Source organism: Eretmochelys imbricata, chromosome 2 (genome assembly GCF_965152235.1).
Source record: "Eretmochelys imbricata isolate rEreImb1 chromosome 2, rEreImb1.hap1, whole genome shotgun sequence".
NCBI classification, from domain to species: domain Eukaryota; kingdom Metazoa; phylum Chordata; order Testudines; family Cheloniidae; genus Eretmochelys; species Eretmochelys imbricata.
In genome coordinates this window covers 229,505,355-229,527,159 of record NC_135573.1, presented here as the reverse complement: position 1 = coordinate 229,527,159, position 21,805 = coordinate 229,505,355, and the positions used below count along the sequence as shown (strand labels likewise).

Below are 21,805 nucleotides of genomic sequence, written 5' to 3'. Positions count from 1 at the left end.
CTCCACGCTCACAATGCAGACTTTCGGATCAGGGCCTAAGAGCTGGATTTTCACAAAACCTAAATCTCCAAACATGATTACTTCAGACATCGTTGGCTTCAGACTAGTACCCTTGCTCTTGGACAATGAGTCAAACCACAATAATCACTTAGGCTGGCTATGTGTAAGAACATAAAAATGGCCATACTGGGTCAGACCAAAGGTCCATCCACCCCAGTATCCTGTCTACCGACAGTGGCCAATGCCAGGTGCCCCAGAGGGAGTGAACCTAACAGGTCATGATCTAGTTATCTCTCTCCTGCCATCCATCTCCACCCTCTGACAAACAGAGGCTAGGGACACCATTCCTTACCCATCCTGGCTAATAGCCATTAAGGGATTTAACCTCCATGAATTTATCCAGTTCTCTTTTAAACCCTGTTATAGTCCTAGCCTTCACAACCTCCTCAGGCAAGAGTTCCACAGGTTGACTGTGCGCTGTATGAAGAATAACTTCCTTTTATTTGTTTTAAACCTGCTGACCATTAACTTCATTTGGTGGCTCCTAGTTCTTCTATTATAGGAACAAGCAAATAACTTTTCCTTATTCACTTTCTCCACACCACTCATGTTTTTATAGACCTCTATCATATTCCCCCTTAGTCTCCTCTTTTCTAAGCTGAAAAGACCTAGCCTCTTTATCTCTCCTCATATGAGACCCGTTCCAACCCCCTAATCATTTTAGTGGCCCTTCTCTGAACCTTTACTAATGCCAATATATCTTTTTTGAGATGAGGGAACCACATCTGTACGCAGTATTCAAGATGTGGGCATACAATGGATTTATATAAGGGTAATAAGATATTCTCCATCTTATTCTCTTATCGCTTTTTTAATGATTCCTAACATCCTGTTTGCTTTTTTGACTGCTGCTGCACACTGCGTGGATGTCTTCAGAGAACTAGCCACGATGACTCCAAGATCTTTCTCCTGATTAGCTGTAGCTAAATTAGCCCCCATCATATTGTATGTATAGTTGGGGTTATTTTTTCCAAAGTGCATTACACTTTACATTTATACACATTAAATTTCATTTGCCATTTTGTTGCCCAATCACTTAGTTTTGTAAGATCTTTTTGAAGTTCTTCACAGTCTGCTTTGGTCTTAACTATCTTGAGCAGTTTAGTATCGCCTGCAAACTTTGCCACCTCACTGTTTACCCCATCTCCAGATCATTTATGAATAAGTTGAACAGGATTGGTCCTCGGACTGACCCTTGGGGAACACCACTAGTTACCCCTCTCCATTCTGAAAATTTACCATTTATTCCTACCCTTTGTTCCCTGTCTTTTAACCAGTTCTCAGTCCATGAAAGGATCTTCCCTCTTATCCCATGACGACTTAATTTATGTAAGAGCCTTTGGTGAGGGACCTTGTCAAAGGCTTTCTGGAAATCTAAGTACACTATGTCCACGGGATCCCCCTTGTCCACATGTTTGTTGACCCCTTCAGAGAACTCTAATAGATTAGTAAGACATGATTTCCCTTTACAGAAACCATGTTGACTTTTGCACAACAATTTATGTTCTTCCATGTGTCTGACAATTTTATTCGTTACTATTGTTTCAACTAATTTGCTCGGTACTGACGTTAGACTTACCGGTCCGTAATTGCCGGGATCACCTCTACCGCCCTTTTAAAATATTAGTGTTACATTAGCTATCTTCTAGTCATTGGGTACAGAAGATGATTTAAAGGACAGGTTACAAACCATTGTTAATAGTTCCGCAATTTCACATTTGAGTTCTTTCAGAACTCTTGGGTGAATGACATCTGGTCCCAGTGACTTGTTACTGTTAAGTTTATCAATTAATTCCAAAACCTCCTCTAATGACACTTCAATCTGTGACAATTCCTCAGATTTGTCACCTACAAAAGACAGCTCAGGTTTGGGAATCTCGCTAACATCCTCAGCCGTGAAGACTGAAGCAAACAATTCATTTAGTTTCTCCGCGATGACTTTATCGTCTTTAAGTGCTCCTTTTGTATCTCGATCATCTAGGGGCCCCACTGGTTGTTTAGGAGGCTTCCTGCTTCTGATGTACTTAAAAAACATTTTGTTATTACCTTTTGAGTTTTTGGCTAGCTGTTCTTCAAACTCCTTTTTGGCTTTTCGTATTACATTTTTACATTTAATTTGGCAGTGTTTATGCTCCTTTCTATTTACCTCACCAGGATTTGATGTCCACTTTTTAAAAGATGCCTTTTTATCTCTCACTGCTTCTTTTACATGGTTGTTAAGCCACGGTGGCTCTTTTTTAGCTCTTTTACTGTGTTTTTTAATTTGGGGTATACATGCAAGTTTAGCCTCTATTATGGTGTCTTTGAAAAGTGACCATGTAGCTTGCAGGGATTTCACTCTAGTCACTGTACTTTTTAATTTCTGTTTAACTAACCTCCTCATTTGTGCATAGTTCCCCTTTCTGAAATTAAATGCCACAGTGTTGGGCTGCTGAGGTGTTCTTCCTACCACAGGAATGTTAAATGTTATTATATTATGGTCACTATTTCCAAGCGGTCCTGTTATAGTTACCTCTTGGACCAGATCCTGCGCTCCACTCAGGACTAAATCGAGAGTTGCCTCTCCCCTTGTGGGTTCCTGTACCAGCTGCTCCAAGAAGCAGTCATTTAAAGCATCAAGAAATTTTGTCTCTGCATTTCGTCCTGAGGTGACATGTACCCAGTCAATATGGGGATAATTGAAACCCCCCACTATTATTGAGTTCTTTATTTTGATAGCCTCTCTAATCTCCCTTAGCATTTCATCGTCACTATCACTGCAGCAGGCAGCACGTTTCCCAGCTGGGGCAGATAGACACACAGTAGCTTACTAAAAATGTCAGTGTAGATGGGGGTAGCATAGGCAGCAGCTCGGGCTAGCTACACAAGCACGTATCCAGGGGATCCAGGCAGGTTTGTACTCAGGCAGCTAGTCTGAGCTGCTGTCCAGGCTACCACCAGCTACACTGCTATGTTTTAGTCCCCTAGCTGGAGAAGAGCTTGCATGTGTCTGTGTACCCAAGCCGGGACGCACGCTACCTGCTGCAGTGTAGACGTACCCTTTGAAAGAAAATATGCCAACAGTAGATATAATTGCATTATTTTACCTCTCCCTTCATAATGACACAATCTTCTTTCCTGTTGTTCGCATGGGATGGTTCTTCATGTAGCCACTTGGTGTATGTCACAGGAGTCCCATCAGTCCATTCAAAATACATCTGAATCCTGAGGTCATTCAAACCAATCCACAATTCATCTGTAGGCTCTGAAAACATAAGAAGCAGTTATATATTTGCCCCCATCTTTGAATAGTGTTATTAAATTTCATGTCCATTCCTGACTGAGTAATGAAGGTGGATCTGCCTTCTTGGACTTTAAGACCTTACGTTAACATCATTGTCAGAACTGCAGAATTGATAATGGCTACATTATAAATATGTATGCAGGTAAAATACTGCCCTGTAGCAATACTCACTGTACCCAAGCTGAGACACTGTAAAGCTGTATTCTTCAATATTGTGGATACTCGCCAGATCTCCACCTTCTTTTCTACAGGAAGATAAAGCATCTTTCCATATTTTGGGTGCTCTGTAAATCATATAACAGTGGCCTGAATAGGGGATCCATCCACTGGGGCATTTAATAGGCTTAAAGTCACCTAAAGGAAAAAAAAGTTTCAAACAATTATTCAGAAGAGCAAGCGAAAGAGGTGGGAATGAAGGGTTCCAGCTACATAGGCAGGCTATGACCCATCCTGCCAGAGTAGGACAGACTACATCTACACTGCAATGAAAGACCCACAGTACAGCCACTACAGGCCTGAGCCAGCTGACTCTGCCTCACTGGGTTTGGGCTGCAGGGCTAAAAACTGCAGTGTAGAAGTTGTGTTTGGGTGGAGCCCAAGCTCTGAAACCCTGTGAGGGGGGTGGGATGTCTCAGAACGTGGGCTCCAACCTGACCCCAACCATCTACGCTATTTTTAGGCCCGCAGCCCAAGCCCCACGAGCCCAGGTGAATTGACCTGGGTTGAAGACTTGGTGCAGCAGGTTTTTTATAGCTGTGTAGATGTATCCAATGGGTCTCAGAGGCCAGGTGCAGGATCCATTCCAGATCACCCCTGATGCAGTACATTGTCCCTCTAATATATTCTGCAGCTTTCAGCATACATGCAAGGGACTCAGGTCCTGATTAGTCCCCCCAGGGCAGGAGCCTTTGCTCTCTGAGGAGCTTGTGTTCCTGGAACTTTTTCAAAGTGGTCTTAGTGGAGCAACACTGAGACACCTTCAGAGAACTGACATCATGGAATTCTTCCACACCTGTTTACAACTGACCAACAGGCCTAACAATTTGGTTTTGACAATTGAGACAGAAGGTTATGTGCATTGTAGAAAGATGCATTACTTGTTATCTTTCGCTCATTGCAGGACATTCTATAGAGTTTGAATAAATAGCTTTTATTTGTATTGACCAGCCTACCTGAGGGAATAATAAAGGAATCCAAAGAGGAATTTCCTTTTTTACAGATGTATCCAAGTTTCTGATCACACTGCTGGTTTTCCCATTTACCATTCCGAGACTGTAGCATTCCACAGATTTTTTCAGACTCGAGAGAGGGACTTCCTTTGAGAAACAGACAAAAAGCAGAGAATCTCTATATTAACACTGTACATCTTCATCTCACCAACTAAAGGAGTAATCTGTTGGGGGTCTTCATGCACTTACAAATTCATTGTCATATTATTTGCTAATAATCATCACTTTAAGGACAGAAGACTAGATGACAATTATTTGGCTGACCAACAACATTGATGCTATAAAGTTATTGTCCATTAGTCCAAACAGTCCGACTATAACTGGATATTCTTATATAGTTCCACATTTAAGCCACTGGTGAGTGTGTGTCACAGTCCCCCTTTGAGCCCCATCTGCAGGGAATATGAGTCTGTTACAACCCTACGTAGCAAGCTTTAGTTCAAGCTGCAGCAACCCATACTTTTAGCTCTGGGGGTCCCTGATTCAATTCCAATGTGTCAATCATGATGTTCATCACACTTGCTCTCTCTGACCTTTAGAAATCCCAGGGAAACAGTGTCCAGGAGGAAACTCAGTATATTGTATTTATGAAGAAAGTTGGATTAATTTTTATAATATAAAAGATAGACCAAATATATATATTTTCACAAGTCAGAGGCAATATGCTGATTTGAAAATTTTGAACATCTACAGTTTATGAACCTTATCCCACTTTGGCCATAAATGGGAGGAGACATGCTGAGGAAATATACTAGAGCCTAAGGCAAAAGATTAATATCTGAGAAATGGCTACCCTGATTTGGGGGATCTATTGATGTAGAAATTATGAATTCTCATTGATTTTATGAGCCCTATGTATGTATAATGCTAACCTGCAATGTGTAGTAAACCAGCCAGGGGCTGACAAGGACCATGCCATTTATCACACACCCTGTCTGGAAGAAGCTACAGAATAACAGAATACAGAACTAACTAACTAAGAAAGAAGACACTAACATTTTAGTGACTGTGTTCTGGCAGGCCAATGGGTATACTAACAGAGGTACCTGACCTGGAATAATCCAGTTATTCCAAGAGGTCAACAGGGAGTAGGGTTTAGAGCAGTGGTATTTCCCCAGAAGGGAACAAAGAGACTGAAGTCTTGGGACAGCCCTTTAAAAACAGCTAGGGACTCCTTAGAAAACAGTGACCCATATCCCAAAGAATGCTCAAGAGTGATGAGGAAACTGAGTGAGGAAATGGAATTTAGCTGTATCTTATTTTTCATGATTCTGTACTTCTTTTGAGCTGCCTAAAGTAACAGCTAATTATTTTGGAAAGCCTGGGTCAGTTTGCATCAAATATCATCCCTGAAGAAGTAAATGGTAAGCCAGAGGGCCCACAAGGCTGGGGCTCTGGGAAGGGTGGGCTTAAGCAGCTAGCAAGTCAGGGGCACAACAGCTAATGAGTTTTAGAGCCAAGGGCAGTTGGACAATGAGATTTCAGCTTTCAGAAGGGGATGTTAAAAGATCATCTGCACCCTGAGAGTATGCTGAGAAACCGTGAGCCAGAGGCAGTGCCTGTACTCTACTCAGACACAGAAAAGCTTTAAAGCACATGGGCCCAGTGTATGGGACCCAAATACAGCATCCTGGTGAGTTTCGAAAGAGGGAGCTTGACCAGAGCTGTGACAGAAACTTCAACTCCTTCCTGATTACAGGCTGCTACAAGGATGTTGCTCTAGTTACTCCTGCAATTTTTGCACAAAGTATCTACTGCCCATTGGTGTTCTGGGCCCCAGTTACCCTCACCATGCCCACGTTTCCCCTCCTTTCCTACCACAGACTAGGGCTCCATGGAAGGTGGAGGTGGTGCCTGCACCATGTGGACACTTGTAAAGAATACCGACTGTTCATAGGTATTTCTACTTCACCTTTCACCATGCACCTGCAGCCAGAACCAAGGCATACTGAAGTCACTGGAAAGACTCACGTTAACTTCGATGGGCTTTGGGTCACACCCCTGATTCAAAAGCTCTCAAATATCTCTCTGCATTGCGTGGGCATCTGTCAGGGTTCCTTCCCCACTCTGAACTCTGGGGTACAGATGTGGGGACTGGCATGAAAGACCCCCTAAGTTTATTTTTACCAGCTTAGGTTAAAAACTTCCCAAGGCACAAATTCCACCTTGTCCTTGAACAGTATGCTGCCACCACCAAGTGATTTAGACAAAGAATCAAGGAAAGGACCACTTGGAGTTCCTGTTCCCTAAAATATGCACCCCTCCCCCCAAGTCTATTCACCCCCTTTCCTAGGGAGGCTTGAGAATAATATATCAACCAAATAGGTAAACCAGACCCTTGGGTTTTTAGGACACTGAAAACCCCAATCAGATTCTTAAAAGAAGAATTTTATTTAAAGAAAAGGCAAAAGAATCACCTCTGTAAAATCAGGATGGAAGATAACTTTACAGGATAACAAAAGATTCACAAACACAGAGGAACTCCATCTAGGCTTAGTTCAAAGTTACAAAAAAAAAAAAAAACAGGAATAAACCTCCGTCTAACCAAGGGAAAATTCACAAGCTAAAACAAAAGATAATCTAACACGCCTTGCCTGGCTTTACTTACTATTTTTGTAATATTAGAGACTGGTTCAGGATTGGTTTATAGGAGAAGGAGTTTTCTGACCTGATGCTTCTCTGCTTTCCAAGAGAACACACCAAAACAAAGCCTTCTCTCCCCCCCCCCACCCTGATTTGAAAGTATCTTCTTTCCCCATTGGTCCTTTTGGTCAGGTGCCAACCAGGTTATTTGAGCTTCTTAACCCCTTACAGATAAGGAGGAATTCTAGGCTACCCTTAGCTGTATGGTTATGACATGGGCTTTGGGTCACACCCCTGATTCAAAAGCTCTCAAATGTCCCTCTGCATTGCATGGGCATCATACCCCTCTGATAGCCAAGGAATGCTACATTAATTCATGTTGGACTATACATCTGATATTGTTTCAAAATCAGCTGATGTGCATACTGATAGGACTACTTAAATGTAAATTTAACATTTTTGTGCTGTCATACAGTATATCCTATGAGTTCTTATACATACTCCTAATCATACTATGAGTTATACATTCATGTGTTGCCAGACGAATGTATTTTAATTGTCATATGGACAATCACATAATAAAAATAGAGGTGTTTTCAACCATTTCATACAAAATTTCCTATAACAACTATTTTTTGAGGTGGGGGGAAAATGAGAGAAAAAGATCAGTGATGTTTCAAAACAGATGTGGCAACAGCATCGAGGGTATGATATTTGGTGGTTGTGTTTTACCTTGTCATTTAATTATGGACTTTACAAGAAATAAATGTTTGATTCGTTAGTAGTTTACATGCTTTATGAAAAATGATTATGATGTCACAGATACAGGATTCGCAAAAAGAAAAGGAGTACTTGTGGCACAAAGTACTCCTTTTCTTTTTGCGAATACAGACTAACACGGCTGCTACTCTGAAACCTGTCAGATACAGGATTATAAATCTAACTGGGGAAAAATATAGCAGACCTGTGAAGACCTTTGTTCAAATGTTATAAATAGTTTTTAAAAATGAGAAAAAAATGAAAATCTACAATGTATGGTATGTAATGTTTATAAACAGAAGGTATTTCAATGTTTTTAATGAGTTTTCCATCTGAATTGAATAGTATGTAAGAAAATCGCTACTGGAAAATCAGGTGTGTGAAGAAGATGCAAAGGTTTTTAGTCTTTAAATGCTTTCCGGGTTTGGGAATCTTCTCTTTCATTTTGGATTACAAAGTAAGGACAAATTACTCTCACAGCACTCTTGTGTTCTACCTTTTTTATAGTCCCGTTGACATCAGTGGGAATTCTGTGAATGTGGAGACAGCAGAAAATAGGAGCTCAGACCCACCATGCATATATAAGAGCAAAATTTTGCCCATAAACTGACCATCATTAAACAGATGTGCACCTACCTGGAGCCCAGTTTAAATATCTGAATGGACTGCCACCAATCCATTGCCATCCACCATTGGAATTCAACCTGTTAAGTCCAATCCAGAGTTCAGAATTCACTCTGCCAGTTAGCCCTAAGTAACCAAAAGAAACAAAATGACAATTTGTTAAACGGAGTTGGTTTTGTAGTGACTGTACAAAGCTTTAATTAAAACTAATAGTTTGAAAACTACATGTCTTGGACAAAATCAGGTATGTAGAGTCATCTATCTTACAAAGATGCTGCAACACCTTGTTATTGGTAAGGAGGAAATAAATTTTTGGAGCATATTAATGTACATTTTGTTGGATAAACTTTGTTCCCTCCCATCTTCCTAAAAATGCCCGAATCAGGTGTATGTCTGTGTGTATAGATGTAGAGAAAGTGCCAGAGATTGACTTGTTATTTAGCTTTACCTGTCAGATAAGTTTGCTCATGTAGCTCTGTAATACTTAATAATTCCGCCTTCTGTTGCTGGCAGCTTTTCCGTGCTTGGTGCCATGTTAGGGCCGAGTTGGAGTTTATCTGGTAGTGGGTGCCTGTTAAAGGGTTTGTAGTCCAAAAGTCTTTGTCAATGTTGTCTGTAAAGAGATGAATGGCACAGTATTCGTTAATTGAAAATATAATCAATCATACCTGCCAAGATTTGAAACCATACCCCCAGTATATTCTAATTAACATAAAGAAACAATTTGCATATATTTAGATTGCTTTGCACACAGTGATTGCCCCACTTACACACCCTCCATTCATTCAATACTTACTTTTTGACACCTACCCAAATATATATATAATCTGTTGTTCTGCACTTCCATTGCCTCACCCCATCGAACCTCTCTTAAGACCTGCCAAGTTTCCAACATTATGAATTGGGATTTCCCTGTAGACTAGGTTTTCAGACCCCTTTAACTGATCTGTGAGGAAATCTCCATCTGATTGGCTGCTTTTCCTCTGCATACTGGGGAAAGGTAGCTAATCAGAGATCAGATGGGTAGCCGTGTTAGCCTGTATCCACAAAAACAACGAGGAGTCCAGTGGCACCTTAAAGACTAACAGATTTATTCCATGCATCTGAAGAAGTGGAGTTTTTTACCCACAAAAGCTTATGCCCAAATAAATCGGTTAGTCTTTAAGGTGCCACTGGACTCCTCGCTGTTTTAATCAGAGATGTTACACAGTCAGAGGGAAAGTTTCAGTTCTCAGCTTGTGCAGCAGTAAGAACTCCCACCCCTGCCTCACAGATGTGAATAGCTGCTCGCAACCAGTTGAGAACCTGCTCCCCACACCTTAGGCCAGCAAAGGGGATAAAGATGCTAATGCTGCCTCATGTCCCACTGGAAAATTCTATTCCTGGCTAGAAACGTCCAAGTTGGGGGTAAGGCCCCTGGAATTACCAACCTTCTGAAGGTAGACGGCTGCTGTCACTATGTGCCCTTGCTCCTACATTTGTTGCCCCACCCATTATCTCATCTATCCCTGACCCTGTTTGCTGCCCCATCCCCCAATGTGCTATCCCAATTCCCCATGTTTCCTCCTTGCCTAGTATGCTGATCTCCACCTCACCCCCACAGCTAACCTCAGGCCCTGGTTTCCCCCATAACACGTGTCTTCTAGTTCCTCCCACTGGCTTCTGGGAATGCCTGGCTGCTCTTCCCTCCTCCATCACCAATCTTTGGGAGTCCATCAAAAGGGGCCACTGCCTCCCCAATACCACCCAATAAGCCTCCTGGGCAGGGACTGCAAGTGATAGGGGGTTAAGTATGTGCTTAAACTGCTTTCCTAAATCAGGGCCCTTCTTTTAAATGTGAAGAATTTACCTTTCAATGGACAATATCCAAACAGAGAGTCTTCATCAAAGTCTGTAGATGTCGCACACCAGGGGAAGCCCTGTTCGTTATCAGCCTTTCTATCGTTTGTACATTCAGTGTACCAAGTACTATTGAACTTGAAAGGGAATACACAGGGTGCCCCAAAGGCATTTCCTAGTAGTGTAAACATATCTAAGGAAACAAATGGATAGAGATAGCAATAATTGTGAACCAGTGTCCACCAAAATGTTTGATCATAAACCACATGCCATGCAAATAACTTAGTTAAGCAGGAGTTGATGCTGAGAGTACATATAATTAATTTTCATAGTAAAAATCCTTACATTAAAACCATTGTCATAATCAAAGCTGAGGGAGCCAGGAAATTCTCAGTTAAGGTTACATTTTAAAGAGTTATTTAGCAAGTAGAGATGTGCAAAGTTAAGCTCATCCAAACAACTTTAGCCTGGCCTTCATACTCATTTCAACCTACCATATTTCTTTGTAACTCTGTCTGGGCCAGATTTTCAAAAATGTTCAGACCCGTTATATATTTAATACCTGCTTTGAATTATGTGAGGATTTTTTTTCTTTCAGTCAAGGAATATTTGATAGAACCCTAGAAATCTGTAGCTAAATCTTACATTTGGAATAATTACTTCACTGACTGCTTCCCTTTTGCTCTAAGAATCATAATTTGTGGCTGGCTTCTACCAGCAGCAAATTATGACAACCCCTCTCACAGCTCAGCAGCAATGGCTGTGGTCAGTTGTGGGGCGGAGCCAAAGCCCTGTCCATTCCTACTTACGCACCCTTCTCCTTGCCCTCTTGCTGTGGGAGGGGAATAAACAGGCAGGCAGTCCCCTTTCATTTCTTTGTGACTGGAGCCAAGAGTTGGGTCGCCCAAAGAGAGACCTGATGGGGATGGTTTTTATTCCCCCTTACTCCTCTAGTTACAATCTAGCTGTTCAATACAGAAAATTCTTGTAATTATTTCCACTTCTTATGCTGTTGCTAAAGGGGAAGAGTTTCCAAAGTTCCGAGGTTAGTTTAAATGCAACCTCAATTCCAAATCACCTGACTTCTAATGTTTGCTTGTTGGTAGTTAAACGTTATTGAAATGATCTTTACTGTTAAATTAATGACATGAACTCTGAACTTTAACTCCAGGCCTCTGAAAGCATAGGAGCCGAAAGAACAGCTGGAGCAGCCAAGAACAGGCTCAGGCATGCTCTCACTGTTTATAGCAGACTGTCACACCAACAGTAGTAGGTGAAAATTGCCCCTCCAAAGCTAAGACTTCTGGGATAAGCAGAAAAAAAAAACACTTATTTTTTACCGAATCCATTTTAAAATATGTTTCTTTGTACACTAAACTTCAGGTCCTTAGGATTTAAGTGGTTTTCTTTTAATTATTATTTTGACAAACATTATTTCACTTCACCTTTAAATGTATTTTCCCCTTATAAACGCAAACATAGTGAGTGAATAGGGATCATAAAGTGAAACTCCTTTTCGTATGCTGCTGGCCCACCATGTATGCAATTGAACTCAGGAAGAGCTGGGTCTCACATCCAGTTACTCTAATGTAGTGTTCCATGGGCAACGACTGAATAGATTAAGTTATATCAACCCTAGGACATTAAATACAATGTAATTCCACATTTCTTCCACAAAGGGCCAAGCTGATACCAATATATACACAGATCTTTTATTTTCATCGTTGTACAAATAGAATAATCATTCCCTATATACGGATTGACACAATGTAGCAGTCTAACATTAATGTAGTTCAATTGGCACTTGGAATTGCCCTTGCCAAGGTCAGTTCTTGAAAGGTCCAATTTTATTCTCTACCTGGAGTCAGCTCTGCTATTGAGCCAATCGTAGTTCTGTGCATGGAATGATGGTAAGGTGAGGTGCATTGAAAGCAAAATACTCTGATAGCTAAACAGGTAAATTCATTCAGAATAAAGAGATTAATTTTCAAAACTTTACCTTCATAGCCCTGAGAACACAAACTTTCTGTAGTTCCATAGATCTTCCATCTATTCCACGAGCCTGATCCTTTGGACAGCATGGCTTTCCTTTCCTCTCCATGGGCAGAGCTGAAAAATACATCTTCCCCTTGGATTGCGAGAAGGGTTTCATTTCTGCATTCCCACTGCTGGAGTTCGCTTGTCTTGTTACAAGGATACAGAGTGATTGCAGCCTGGTCTTTCATTGAAGGCACTCCCAAGCATAACTTGAATGCCATACTCAGAATCTGGTGGCCAGAGACCCACTTGAATTTTTGTGACTCATCGTCCTGGTTGCAAGTGGCAATTATGATTGAGTTAGAGTTTTGAGCTTTTACACAGAGCTTATGGTCTTCATTGTGTATTAAAAATATTCCACTACCTGTAAAACAAAATGAGAAAAAATATATGGCGAAGGCTGTAATAGGAGGTAAGCTGGTCACTTATTGGACATTTGAGCCTCCTGCAGTGAAAGATGTTGTTGTGATGGTGGCAAAGCTGGTGCCAGGTAATGCCAAGGTCCCCATGCCTCACTTGGATACTGACAGATACGTAGCTGGAATTAGGCTGGCTCCCTTGTGTGTATTATTAAAATAAATGTAGTAGTATAAAAATATGCTGAGTGTTTAGATTTTATTCAGTGCTTGTAAGTTGCTGCATGCATTGATCTCACTTAGTACATCAGTATCCCATATTGTGAGGTCATACTTGTGCATTTGCATTGCAAGCCTCTATAGTTGTGTCAGCCACCAGACAGGAGAGAGAGACATTAATTAGTGTAAAAAGAAAAGGAGTACTTGTGGCACCTTAGAGACTAACAAATTTATTTGAGCATAAGTTTTCGTGAGCTACAGCTCACTTCATCGAATGCATGTCACCACAATTATCACCACAAAATCATGAAGTATCCCACCTGAGAGACTCAAGGGAGTCTTCGGGCCAACAAGCAAAATCAAAACATCACCTTCTGGGAACCTCTCTCAAAGAAAGGACTGATGCCATTCAGAAACGACTTAGTCCACCCCACTAGCGGTTGTAGGCATAGCAACAGCTCCTCATGGTCAATGGTATCAAAGGCACCTGATTTATCTTAAAGAATTAGCATTGACGCATTACCCCCCAGCCTTTGACCAAATTTACCCGCACAGTTTCTGACCCATATCTTGGTCTAAAACCCGATTATATGCCATAAACGAAATCTGAGGACTCCAGATGCCACCAAAACTGAGTGAAGCTGTTTTAAATTAGGGCTAATAAATAGAGCATAACTAAATAAATAATCTCACTCTGCCCCAAAGAGAAAATAACTAAGGAAAGGATGAAAAGAGAAGCACTTTTTTATCCTCACTTCAAAAAAAGGCAGGACAGGAACTTACCTGGCAATTGAATTGATGTTGTGACGAGGGAAAGAAAAATCAGGAGCAGGTAGACAGACATCGCAAATGTTTCATTCCCTTCTTCCCTTCACCAAAAACAACAATGAGCTCTAATCAGTGCCTCATAAGAAAATCCTTCCCTAATGAGAAGATTAGCAGGTACTCCTTAGTTTGGAAGAGTTGATGAAAAAAGGGAAGTTCTCAGCTTTAAATAGGGAACTATCCTGACCCATGTGACATTTCTGAAATACATTTATTGTAAGAACTTTGCATCCGTAAGCTAATTTCTCTAGGGTTGAAAGAGTGTGTTCTTCTACAGAAATGTCAATCACACACTTCATGTTTGCAGTTCATTGTGGAATTCTGGGAACATGGTTGTCACACAAGGCTAGTTTTCTGGGTTACTAAGCCAATCAGCATTCTAGTGAGAATACAGTAAAAAAGACCAGGAGAGGGAGAAAGAGGAAGCAGAGATGAGTCTGTAAATGTGCATCATTAACTTAAGAGAAAAAGCATTAGTCCAACATTACACTTTTTAGAGAATATGAAATTCAAAGTTGATGTGACCTTGGAGTGAGCAGGGACTGAGGATTCCCAACCCTGCAGATTCACAGAAAAGAGGAAATTTACAGAAGCAAGAGCTGTCTTCATTGACAACTGGCCCTTCCGTGGCTCCATTGCCCATGCTCTCACAGGAGCTACGAGGCTGATGACTACCTTAGTAGCAGCCATGGAGGGAACCCACAGAGACAATACCAGACAATACCAGACAATACCAGATCTAGAAATTTGGTGGGGTTTCAAGTGATAGTGCTAATAGCCCTCCTGGCTATTAGTCAGGATGGACAGGAATGATGTCCCTAGCCTGTTTCCCAGAGCCTGGAAATAGGTATAGGTGACAGGGGATGGATCACTTGATGATTACCAGTTCTGTTCATTCCCTCTGGGGCACCTGGCATTGGCCACTGTCGGAAGACAGGATACTGGGCTAGAAGGACCTTTGGTCTGACCCAGTATGGCTGTTCTTATGCTGTAGAGGGCAGCTAGATCACTGCCTCATAGAAAAACCGTAGAGCTCCAACAAAGTGGCATTGCCTGAAAAATCTTCAGGAGTTGGGGGGATTTAATGTTATGAAAAGATGGTAGGCCCTATATAGGTCAGGGTAAAGGTAGTTTTACATTATTGGGCTGCTGGAAGCAGGTGCTTGCAATTCAGACTCTTCAGGTGAGAGACTACAGAGTTCTAAAAGCTGTACAAGCCCTTCCTTTGAGCTTTATCTTTGAACAGTGACCAAGGGACATGACCTGTCCTTGTCTAGCTGAGTTTTTCAGCTAAATACATTTTGATTAGGAATTTTCACTCTAAGGTAAAGTTATGAAGAAAGAAAGAAAGTTTATTTTCCTATTTTTGAAAATTAGAGGCAATTCCCAAACAAAAATTTCCATTAGGAGAGTTAAAGCAATGCCATATGCACCAACCTCAGTTTTTAGAAGAGTGGCTCACTTTTCTAAACACTTGCTCCCTTTAAAATATATAATAATATATAATATATATAATAAGTACAAGCTACAAGCTAATACTGAGGATGCCTGACACTTTCTATTATAAGACCCTATTTTCACTTGCTTATAACTTTGCCATACTCTAACCATTTGGTTTGAAAAGTTCTGTGCTGGGTGTCTGTTATTTGCTTCTTTATTTGAAAGTTTCCAACAAAAGGGTTCAGCCATTTCTTAGAACAAGGTTAGGTAAATATATTGTTTAGTCATATTAAAAAAATTCTTTGAAAAGCTCAAGTGCTTCCAGGCTTTGGAGAAGGAACTTGAAAGTGATAAGTCTTTGAAAAATCTCAGTTCACACATGCTCAGTAGAGACTTGGAAGAATTTAACTGCAAAGGTTCAAGAAGATTCTGCCTACAGTAAACATGATCTATCCTGAGACTACAGGTACCAAGCAAGACTTTCCCTGAAATTGCTGTTCCTGGCTGCTGCACGCATAGGCGCCGATGTCTGCTCGCGCTGGTGGGTGCTTGACCCCACTCTGTCCCTGGCCCCCCTCTCATTCCAACCCTTTCCCGAAAGTCCCCACCCCAACTCCATCCCCTCCCTACCCCATTCCAACTCCTTCCCCAAATCCCCACCCTGGCCCCGTCTCTTCCCCACCTCCCCCCTGAGCGTGCCACGTTCCTGCTCCTCCCCCCTCCCTCCCGGAGCTTGCTACGCTGCCAAACAGCTGTTTGGTGGTGGCAAGCGCTGGGAGGTAGGCAGAGGAGCGGGGACGTGGCACACTCAGGGGAGGAGGCGGAGGTGGAGTGGAGGTGAGAAGGGGCAGAGAGGGGAGCTTGGCTGCCGGTGGGTGCAGAGCACCCACTAATTTTTCCCAGCGGATGCTCCAGCCCCAGAGCACCCACAGAGTTGGCACCTATGGTTGTAGTGGTGGTACTGGGCACCAGAACTGAGAACAGGGAGCCTTTCAGTCCTGTGCTGTCAGTGTTCTCTCTCCTGTCCCAGGAAGCCGGGAGGAGCAAGCCACCTGACAAATGCAGAGGAGAGAAGAGCCAGATCAGGGAGGGACAGTGCATTTCTGGTACTTCAAGAACTCTCATTCATAAGCAATAGTGCTGGTCGTAAAGAAATGCCCCTTCCAGCAGTGCTGGAATGGTGTTCTGGAACATTCTGGCATGACTCACACCCTGAGGAGGGACCAGGGAATAGAATGGGACAAGGAGCTGAGGCGGGGGGGTTGATAGATGGGGCAGGAGGCTGGCAGGTGTGGGGGAAGAGAAGCTTGGACTGGAAGCTGGAGGTGAATGGGAATATGGATGGGCTGGACAAGATGACTGGGACTGAGAGGAGGGGAGCCTGGGACTGGCTGGGCGGGGAAATGGGGGTGGGCAGGGAACAGGAGACTGGGAGTCAGTGGATGGAAGAGACTATGAGTGGCTGGAAAAAGTAGTATGTATACATGTAATTAAAGATTGTATCATAATGTATATGCCCAAGGCACTCAAAATAAGGACGAACAAGCAACCTTTGTTCTGGCCTTGCGTAACTTTGAAATGCTCAGCTTTGCAATTGTAATGTTCCTTTAGCATGACTTTTGTGTGTAATATATATGATATTGTAATTTGGGTTATTTTGGAGGCCCCTGATTAAGGCCCTCTTTTTCTAGTACAATCACTATCTCCTTAGTCAGGCGTTTTTCTGTTTCTTCTACAAGGGTCAGAGCCAGCAGAAGTTGCACCAGAGGCAACTGGATGATGACAGTGGGAGGAAATTGGAGAGTTGTAGGAAAGTAGAACCTCTGCCATCACTCCCATTCTCATGCCTGGTGCACAGGACGTCAAGTGTCCCAGACAGCCCCAACAGAACAGAAGCCAAGAGAGGGGGTTTATAGTAACAGAATGCACATTAATACAGTGGGGGATGAGAAAGTGAACCTGTTCTGAAGATTGATTAGTTTTTGGAGAAGTAGTTGCTAATATTAAAAGGCACCAAGGATCTGTAGAGAGATGCTAATAACAAATAAATAGAAATATTAGGGGGTCTTTCACCTCAGGGCCTATACTTGATTTTGCCACCACAGGGTTGCCAGGTGTCTAGTTTTTGACTGGAATGCCTGGTCGAAAAGGAACCCTGGCGGTTCCAGTCAGCACTGCTGACTGGGTCATTAAGTTATGCTGATAGTTATGCTAGTCGGCAGCACAGGCAGGCTCCCTACCCAGCTATGAGTGACTTCCGGGAAGCTGCCAGAATCTCCCTCTGGCTCCTAGTTGGAGGGACAGCCACAGGAGCTCTGCGCACTGTCCCCACCCCCAGTGCCAGCTCAGCTGCTCCCATAGGCCAGGAACCACAGCCAATGGGAGCTGAGGGGGTGGTGACTGCAGGTGCGGGCAGCAAGGAGAGCCACATGGTCACGCCTCTGCTTAGGAGGCGGAGGGAGATGCCGGCAGCTTCCTGGGAGCCACCTGAGGTAAGCGCTGCCAGGAGCCCGCACCCCCCACCTCCTTCTGCACCCCAACCCCCTGCCCCAGCCCAGATTCCCCTCCTGCACCCCAAACCCAAGCCTCACCCCAGAACCCACAGCCCCAGCTGGAGCCCTCACCCCCCCCACACACACACACTCCAACCCCCTGCCTCAGCCCAGAGCCTTCTCCTGCACCCCAAGCCCCTCATCTCCAGCCCCATCCCAGAGCCCATACCTGGAGCCCTCCCCCACCCCCCCGACATCCCAACCTCCTGCCCCAGCCCGCTGAAAATGAGTGAGTGAGCGAGGGTGGGGGAGAGCAAGCGACAGAGGGAGGGGGATGGAGTGAGCAGGAGGCGTGGCCTCGGAAAAGCGGTGGGGTGGGGGGGGCAAGGGAGTTTGGTTTTCTGCAAATAGAAAGTTGGCAACCCTAAGCACAAACCCCAGAAGCACAAGTCTCCAGCAGCAGCACTTCAGGGAGGTAGCAGTGGCAGAGCCTAAATCTACCTTCCATTGAGTGAAGTGGGGCCCTAAAGCCTGGACCTGGGAAGAAGGTTACTGGGCATAGCAATGATTCAGCATGTTCTATCAGCAGCATCTGCCTAGGGGACAGGAAATCTTTACTTTCACAGTACTCAGATGCACCACCTTCCCTTAAAATCTGGACACATTTGTAGAAAATGAGGAAATGAAGATTAAATACATATTAGCAAGAAATGTGGCAACACATTAAACATAGATACAGCTGTGTATCATCACTTGACTGATGTTTTGTGGCCTAGAGGAAATGATCTCAGTCAGTGATCTCAGACCAGCTTCTAGTAGACAGTTTTCCACATAAAGTCCTTGTGGCACAACTGCTCCTTGCCCTAGTTAAAAGTGGGTTAAAGAACTCCTCTGGGCTCAATTAACCCCAATCTGCCATACCTGCACCACTTCCCACAGCTCACATTGGCCGGGAACGGTGAACCGCGGCCACTGGGAGGTGTGGGCAACCATGCAAATGTAAACAAACTGTCTAACGGCCCACCAGCAGATTACCCTGATGGGCTGCGTGCGGCCCACAGGTTGCCCATCACTGGCCTAGGATATATTTCTCTAGTTTGTTTAAGAAGTGGTCATGTAAGACAGTATCAAAAGATTTAAAGCCGAGATATACCCCATCTACTGCTTCCCCCTAACTACAAGGCATGTTACCTTATCAAAGAAGAATATTAGGTTGGTTTGACATGATTTCATTTTGACAAATTCATGTTGACTGTTACTTATCACCTTATTTTCTTCTAGGTGCTTACAAATTGATTGTTTAATTATTTGCTCCATTATCTTTTCAGGTACCAAAATTAAGCTGACTGGTCTATAATTTCCTGGGTTGTCTTTACTCCATCTGAGACAGTTCCTCAGATTTGTCACCTAAAAAAAATGGCTTAAATCGGGGAATCTTCCTCACATCTTCACTGGTGAAGACCCATGCAAAGAATTCATTTAGTTTCTCTGCAATGGCCTTATCATCCTTGAGTACACCTTTAGCATCTCAATCATCCAGTGACCCCACTGGATGTTTAGCAAGCTTCCTGCTTCTGATTTACTTAAAACAATTTTTTGCTATTCGTTTTTGAGTCTTTGATTAGCTGTTCTTCAAATTCTTTTTTGGCCTAATTACATTTTTAAACTTTGCCAGAGTTTATGTTCCTGTCTATTTTCCTCAAAAGGGTTTGACTTCCACTTTTAAAAGAATGCCTTCTTGCCTCTCACTGCTTCTTTTACTTTGCAGTTTAGCCATGGCGACATTTTTTTTTGTTCCTTTTACAGTGTTTTTTAATTTTGGGTATACATTTAAATTGAGCCTCTATTTTGTTATCTTTAAAAAGCTTCCATGCAACTTCAAGGGATTTCACTTTTTACACTGTATCTTTTAATATATATAAGCACTTAGCTAAAAAGTGACAATATTTTATCTCCCATTACATGATGTAATTGAATAGGACTCTTTTTCATTTAACTGTTTCTCATCAGATCCTACACATATTTTCAGGTTTCCATCCTCTCCTCCTTAGTAGGACATAGAGAATCTCCATTAATAGATTTTCCCTTAAGGGATATCTCTGTCCAAACTATGTGCTCCTCTGCACCTGTTGGCTTTCCCCTGTCCCTAGGTTAAAAACTGCTCTATGACCTTTTACAATTTAAGTGTCAGCAATCTGGTTCCATTTTGGTTTAGGTGGAGCTCATCCTTCCTGTATAGGCTCCCCCTTTCCCAAAAGTTTACCCAGTTCCTAATACAGTAAGTCTAAACCCCTCCTCCATACACCATCATCTCATCCATGCACTGAGCACCTGCAGTTCTGCCTGTCGACTGGCCCTGCGTGTAAAACTGGAAGTATTTCAGAGAATGCTACCATGATGTCCTGGACTTTAATCTCTTATATAGCAGCCTAAATTTGGCCTCCAGGACCTCTCTCCTATCCTTCCCTTTGCCATCAGTGGCTACATGTACCACGACTACCCTTTGCCATCAGTGGCTACATGTACCACGACTACCGGCTCTTCCCCAGCATTACACATAAGTCTGTCCAGATGTTTTGAGAGATCTGCAACCTTCGCATCAGGCAGGCAAGTCACCATGCGCTTCTCCCGGTCATCGCAAACCCAGCTATGTTTCTAATGATAAAATCCCCCATTACTATTATCTGTCTCTTCCTAATAACTGGAGTTCCCTCCCACAGGGAGGTATCCTCAGTGAGAGAGGATACCATGGCATCGTCTGGAAGGAGGGTCCCAACTATGTGATTGTTTCCCTCTGCTCCACTTGGATGTTCTCCTTCCCTGAGACTTTCATACACCTCAACAGCACAGAGGCTGTCAGACCAGGGGTGGGACCATTCTACAGTGTCCTTGAACATCTTATCTAGGGACCTCTCTGTCTCCCTTAGCTCCTCCAGTTCAGCCAGTCATCTCCAAAGCCCATACACAGTCTCTGAGGGCCAGGAGCTCCTTGCACCAAATGCACACAAATCCATAAGGCAGGTAATCATACATGCTGCATTCAGTGCAATAAACTGGATAGCCCCCACTCTGTTGCTAGACTTCTGCCTACATCTGCATTATCTTTTTACTCCTGCAGCTCTTTCTTTATTGTTGTTTGTTTTTATTAGGGGGTGTTTATTGCCTTAAATTTAAAGAATATTTATGAAGTGTATCTAGGCCCCCTCCTCACTCCCCTTCTAAACTCGCTGTTAGCTGCTCCTGTTTGCTAGCTCCTCTGCTCACTTAGGAGTGGGCTTTTTAAACTCCTGTTCTCCCTGGGTAGCCCCACCCCTTGGTTGATGGATACTAAAGGGTTTGGGGATCAAAGCCTCATTAAGAAGCTCTCACCCTTGCCTAGCAGGCCGCTAGGCTCAGCACATAGTCCTCCAAACAAACAGATCACACTATGTACTTCAGTCAAGCACCAAGCATACAACCAACACAAACACGCACACTACAGACAACAAACTCACCCCAAGAGTCACGTAGCCACTTGTCCTTCACCTGGAGAAATCCCTCACAAAACTCCCCTGTTAGCTGTTCCTGTTTGCTAGCTCCTCTGGTCGCTTAGAAGCAGGCTTTTTAAACCCGTGTTCTCCTTGAGTAGCCCCACTATATACATCCTATATAACCTTCTAATGAATGTGTGTGCAAAGAGCCTGAGGCCATAACCAAGAGTCAGAAGCCAGACCAGGGTCATGCTGAATTTGCTGACGTGGTACAGCACTTTGCCTTCCTCTCAATGTCTTCATGGATCCCTGGCCACCAGATGTGTCTCCGGGCTAGGGCCTTCATCTGTACAATGATCTTCATGAAGAGTTTCCAGAGCAAGAGACTGAAATGATTTTGGAATGATCATCCACATTTCCCATATGATACAACCTTAATTCACAGATAACCCATGTGACTATGCTTGTGGCACACATGCTTACATGGGAATGGATATGAGCAAGCACTCAAAGAAGAATTCACATTTGTCTTGACATACTCCCAGCCCATGGTCTTCAAAACTTTGCAAGACAGCATTCAAATTTTGAA

General features: G+C 43.1%; 1 protein-coding gene across 1 annotated transcript in view; it reads right to left on the bottom strand.

Moving 5' to 3' along the window:
- The window catches only part of LOC144260724 (macrophage mannose receptor 1-like), a 55,315-nt gene extending 41,482 nt beyond the window's left edge, over positions 1-13,833 (bottom strand). The window contains exons 1-8 of the mRNA XM_077809436.1: positions 13,773-13,833; positions 12,377-12,778; positions 10,388-10,570; positions 8,987-9,151; positions 8,551-8,664; positions 4,516-4,659; positions 3,515-3,697; positions 3,147-3,304 (exon numbers count right to left, since the gene is read on the bottom strand). Of these exons, the coding sequence (XP_077665562.1) occupies positions 3,147-3,304; positions 3,515-3,697; positions 4,516-4,659; positions 8,551-8,664; positions 8,987-9,151; positions 10,388-10,570; positions 12,377-12,778; positions 13,773-13,833 (1,410 nt within the window). The remainder of the gene's footprint in view (positions 1-3,146; positions 3,305-3,514; positions 3,698-4,515; positions 4,660-8,550; positions 8,665-8,986; positions 9,152-10,387; positions 10,571-12,376; positions 12,779-13,772) is intronic.
- Positions 13,834-21,805: the final 7,972 nt, after the last annotated feature.